Source organism: Mytilus edulis, chromosome 13 (genome assembly GCF_963676685.1).
Source record: "Mytilus edulis chromosome 13, xbMytEdul2.2, whole genome shotgun sequence".
Lineage (NCBI taxonomy): Eukaryota > Metazoa > Mollusca > Bivalvia > Mytilida > Mytilidae > Mytilus > Mytilus edulis.
In genome coordinates this window covers 53,734,716-53,740,429 of record NC_092356.1, presented here as the reverse complement: position 1 = coordinate 53,740,429, position 5,714 = coordinate 53,734,716, and the positions used below count along the sequence as shown (strand labels likewise).

Below are 5,714 nucleotides of genomic sequence, written 5' to 3'. Positions count from 1 at the left end.
TTTGCGCTTAATGACTTTGAATTAGTTTGCTGAATAACATAATTTGTTATTTCCTGTAAAAAAAGAAGCCATTTTTTGTACTTTTTGATACATTACATGTTGACATCAAACAAATTTATACTGTTGCTCATTTATTTAATAATGGTTAACTTAACATATAAATGGTTATTGATTTCACACCACATACATATGTAACAGGTACTTTACACTTAACACATCGAATGACCCCTACTAAGGATCATTTGCTTTACGAATTACATTGTATGAATTAATTTTTTTTAGCTAAAATTAATTTGTGAACAATTAAAATAGTAAGGAGTTTTGATGATAATGAATTAAGCAGTAATATTATTAAAAAAAAAAGAAGTATACTTTCAGTTATATTCAGTTTTTGACCTGTAGAATAATTAACTTGTACTATTTATATATATATATATAATTATACTATGAAGGATACTACAATGTATGTAGAACATTATGAACAAATTTATTGTAATAGACAAAATGCGAATATTCATATTGAATATAAATATTTGGTGTATTTTCAATCTTATTTTTTTCCTATTTTGTGCACAGCTTGGACAAAATCTTAAAACTTTTCAATATAAATATATGTTAGATTATGTTCTTAAAAATTGAAAGACTCACTGTAGGTGCCCCAGTCATTGTTAGAACCATGTTATTCCCATCTTTCCATATCTGTTTTTCTTTTGGGTTAGTTCCAATCATGGTTTGCCAGCGTGCAGAATTAATCTTTTCACAAGAAATATCTGATACCAATTTCTTCAGAAAAAAGTAAATTTAAATACAATAAGTTTTACATCTATTTCTATCTATATCTACAGAAAAAATGTAATAATAAAGTGTAATTAACTGGCTGTATTGCTCCTGGAAAAGATTAATGGTTAACTGTATTGGTCTTTATACTCAGAGTCAAATAAAAGAAACTTAAGCATGTACTTAGGTCATTGTAGGTGAGGTTAGGTCAAAATTAATAAATTAAGAATTTGAAAATGATACTATTAGCTAGTAGAGCATATGTTCAGGATACAAATTAGCTAAAAATATTGATAGGTCATGGAACTCCCTTTCAAGATATTTGAGATTTTAAATATAGGGGGGAAAGGATGACTCAGACTTTTACCTTATAGTTGCATTGGTATTATTTGGGTCTCAAAACAAAAGAAAAGAAAGAAAAATTAAGAATCTTCTAAAATTGAGGTAAATGACCTTTCATAAGCTATTAAGACTTATATGAAAAAATAAATGGGTGTTATGGGGCAAAATATTTTACCTTGCATTGTATGGAAAACTTAAAGAGTCCAAACATTTGACACAAATTCCTAAACCTCACCTAAGTACATCCTTAATACTGGAAAAAAGGTAAAGAAAATTCTGTACTTCTCTTTCAATGGTCATGTTGATTCACAATGTAAAAATGATGAGATATCCTATTTCCAATTCAGGTACTTACTTAATTTTAATTTGATTTAATTATGCTAGCAAACATAGTGTACTTGGGATGATATGAATACATCAGACATAAGTCATATTTACCATTCAATAAATCTGTGTTTTTGGTTTTTTTAATAAATGGATATGTCACGAAGTGATGATAAATTGAAACTTAATAAATTTAAATTCTTCTTCTTCTTAATAATTTGAACAAATTTCTTGAGAATTAGAAATACATATTGATCTACAGTAACATGTCTTACTTTAATATCAAGACTCTTCACATGTTTCATAAATTCTTCTTTGCATCTATAAATTCTTTCACTGCAATAAAATACATTGAGGATTTTTGTGAATAGTTAATATATAGTATGCATTTAAACAAACCTGAGCTAAAAAACATGTACAACATGTTTAAAGAGAAAGAAACAAAAGCATTCATATTCTTTGATACAACAACCAGGTGCTCCGCAGGGCGCAGCTTTATACGACCGCAGAGGTCGAACCCTGAACAGTTGGGGCAAGTATGGACAAAACATTCAAGCGTGATACAGCTCTGAATTTGGATTGTGATCAAATTTTTGACATTACATGTTTTTTTTTTACACAAAACAAATGTCAAGATTTTACAAATCAATTAAAGATTTCTTCTTCAAACTTTTTAAATCTAAAATTAAATAGTTGATCATGACACAGCATAGGTTTCTGACACAGAACGAATGTGGTCTAATGAACTTAAAAGTTTTTTTTGCCTTTGAGCAATTCACTATGCTGTTGAATATTAATCCTCTCAAAAAAATGTTTGAAGAAATTTTCTTTTTATTTATGAAATCTGAAATGAGAAAAGTTTACCCCCCCCCCTTTTTTTTCACATCCCCGTTTCCCTTTTTCCAAAACTGATATCAATTCAAATTTCTAATGGAGTTTGCAACAATAACTACTCTTTTAAATACATCATAAAATATTAAAATGTAAAATAAAGTGCTTGTTATCACTGAATGGTAAAGATTGGTTGGTAGTAAAAGTGAATATACATTGTTTATTGTATAAAACAATAAAAAAAACTTCATCAGCAACATTTTATATTGGCAAATTTCCAATGAAGTTATTTACATAAAGTTATTGGCAAATAAAAATAGAAAATGACATCATAGTCATGTCTGGCAAATGTCCAACATACATTATCTAAAAACATTTTAGATAAGATAAGGAAAAAAAGCTTCATCAGCAACATTTTATATTGGCAAATTTCCAATGAAGTCATTTACATAAAGTTATTGGCAAATAAAAATAGAAAATGACATCATAGTCATGTCTGGCAAATTTCCAACATATATTATCAACTACTATTCTATACAAAGAAAGATAACTCCAATTGAAAATTAATTGCTATTACACAATATTGTGCAATTAGATATTTCTTGCTATTGTGCAATACTGTGCAATTGAAAATTTCTTGCTATTGCACAATATTTCATATGGAATCCTGATTTGGACCAACTTAAAAACTGGGCCCATAATCAAAAATCAAAGTACATGTTTAGATAAAGCATATCAAATAAGCCCAAGAATTTAATTTTTGTTAAAATCAAACTTAGTTTAATTTTGGACCCTTTGGACCTTAATGTAGACCAATTTGAAAACTGGACCAAAAATTAAGAATCTACATACACAGTTAGATTTTGCATATCAAAGAACCCATTTATTCAATTTTTGATGAAATCAAACAAAGTTTAATTTTAGACCCCCATTTGGACCAACTTGAAAACTAGGCCAATAATTAAAAATCTAAGTACATTTTTAAATTCAGCATATCAAAGAACCCCAAGGATTCAATTTTTGTTAAAATCAAACTAAGTTTAATTTTGGACCCTTTGGACCTTAATGTAGACCAATTTGAAAACGGGACCAAAAGTTAAGAATCTACATACATAGTTAGATTCGGCATATCAAAGAACCCCAATTATTCAATTTTTGATGAAATCACACAAAGTTCAATTTTGGACCCTTTGGGCCCCTTATTCCTAAACTGTTAGGACCAAAACTCCCAAAATCAATACCAACCTTCCTTTTGTGGTCATAAACATTGTGTTTAAATTTCATTGATTTCTATTTACTTAAACTAAAGTTATTGTGCGAAAACCTAGAATAATGCTTATTTGGGCCCTTTTTTGGCCCCTAATTCCTAAACTGTTGGAACCAAAACTCCCAAAATCAATCCCAACCTTTCTTTTGTGGTCATAAACCTTGTGTCAAAATTTCATAGATTTCTATAAACTTAAACTAAAGTTATAGTGTGAAAACCAAGAAAATGCTTATTTGGGCCCTTTTTGGCCCCTAATTCCTAAAATGTTGGGACCAAAACTCCCATAATCAATACCAACCTTCCTTTTGTGGTCATAAACCTTGTGTTAAAATTTCATAGATTTCCATTCACTTTTACTAAAGTTAGAGTGCGAAAACTAAAAGTATTCGGACGCCGGACGACGACGACGCCGACGCCAACGTGATAGCAATATACGACGAAAAATTTTTCAAATTTTGCGGTCGTATAAAAAACTATTTGTGTTATGACATTCATCACAAAAGATATAACCTGATCAAATTCAAATAAAAAAATATAAATCTATTGGAAAAAGATTAATTTGATTTAGTTGATAAGTAATTGTGATAATGTCCATTCCAAATTATAAATTAATATTTTATTGAATTGAAATACTTCAACCAAATTTAATAAATAAAACCTGTCTTTTCTTGTTCTTGTCTATTCGTTTTTGATGCGTTTTGTTATTTGATTTTGCCATGTGATTATGGACTTTCCAGAATTGATTTTCCTCTCAGTTCAGTATTTTTGTGATTTTACTTTTTTCAATAAGTTTCTTCATAAATGTGTAAATGAATTTTTCAGTTCTTGCATGCTTGCAAGAATATCTTTCAGCAATTCAACATTCAATAACTGTAGGCATGATAAATGCAGGGTATTTAATTTTACTTAAAGACATCTTTGTGTAAATATATTTCTCTAAATCTTTGGCAATTTAACTCTTTCAAGAATAATTGCATACAAAAAAAAAATCCAAATGTGGTTGCCAATGATCTAAGAAGATGATTGGATGAGTTGAAAGGTTGTAATGTTTTATCAGCTAGCTGGATGACCTAAAATATACTAACAGGTGAAATTGACAACTTTTTTAAATCTCTATTGGATAAATCTGATAATCCGCTGGTACCAATGTTAGAATCTATATATATAGACAAGACTTGTATATACTTACTTTCTACTTTTCAGTGGCCTTTCTATGTGGCAACCACATGCAAAAGTCTCAACTTCAACAATGACACACTGTCTATGGTACTTTTGTAAGCATTTACCACACTGAATGTAGGACTCTGATTGACCTTGACAGAGCCCAAACTGGTTTGCCCCACATTTTTCTCTTAGTTCTGGTCCTCTGTTGAAGATAAAAATACCATCTACGAGTAGGTGGTATGACACACAAGGCTCCTTTTTCAGATGCATGGACAAGAATTCAACCGTTCCATTTGGTTCCTGGCATTCATGTCTGAATGTTTCTTCAATGCCATTAAGTCGTTTGTGAATACAAACATTCAACTTGAATTCCATTGGAATGAACCTAAGGTGAAACAAACCTAAAATCAGATAATAAATTAATTAAACAGATTTTCTTCTCCTTTCTTGTGTATCCTATTTGTTTACTACTTTGCAATTTCGAATACAGTAATATATCTCCTATGCTTTTTCATTTCACAATTAAAAAATCAGAAATTTTTAGTATTTTTGTTAAATCTTGCTTGCATTGGTTATCTAGTAGGACACAAAATTTCAGACTATGGTATGACATCCATCAAAAAACAATGTTGGAAGGTCAATCACATTTTAACATGTTTATTTTTTTCTCATTACACTAAGTTGTTATCAGATCTTAAAGATTCAAACCAATTTAGCTTATTCAGCTCAGTATAGATAACATTAAGTATCCAGTTGATTTTTAGTATTATGAATAACCTGTCAATTCAAAATATGTAATTTTATCTCAATTTATCAAAGAAATACCTAAGATATCTTCATTTTTGCAGAAATTATCCATTTTCTTCAGCTCCATCTGAATAATTGTCTTATCATTGTAATTTTGCGTCTGCAATGATATTAAGAAATCATTTCAATAACAATAAATTAATTAAAGAGTTTATATTAATGTTATGTTCAACAACCTCCATAAGCATTCACACCAATAAAC

General features: G+C 29.2%; 1 protein-coding gene across 1 annotated transcript; it reads right to left on the bottom strand.

Moving 5' to 3' along the window:
- Positions 1-615: 615 nt before the first annotated feature.
- Positions 616-5,107, bottom strand: LOC139500401 (uncharacterized). Its single transcript, XM_071289142.1, has 3 exons — positions 4,731-5,107; positions 1,719-1,779; positions 616-783 (listed from the first exon to the last, which is right to left on the bottom strand). Exons 1-3 carry the CDS (start codon positions 5,078-5,080, stop codon positions 616-618), a joined length of 579 nt encoding a protein of 192 aa, XP_071145243.1. The 5' UTR covers positions 5,081-5,107.
- Between the last annotated feature and the right edge of the window lie 607 nt (positions 5,108-5,714).

Excerpts from the sequence above, each read along its gene's own strand:
- LOC139500401 (XM_071289142.1), bottom strand. The coding sequence starts at position 5,080 with ATGGAATTCAAGTTGAATGTTTGTATTCACAAACGACTTAATGGCATT. Across the intron at positions 1,780-4,730 it reads AGGCCACTGAAAAGTAGAAA|TGAAAGAATTTATAGATGCA; the intron begins GTAAGTATATAC and ends ATTTTATTGCAG. Across the intron at positions 784-1,718 it reads TGAAGAGTCTTGATATTAAA|AAATTGGTATCAGATATTTC; the intron begins GTAAGACATGTT and ends TTTTTTCTGAAG.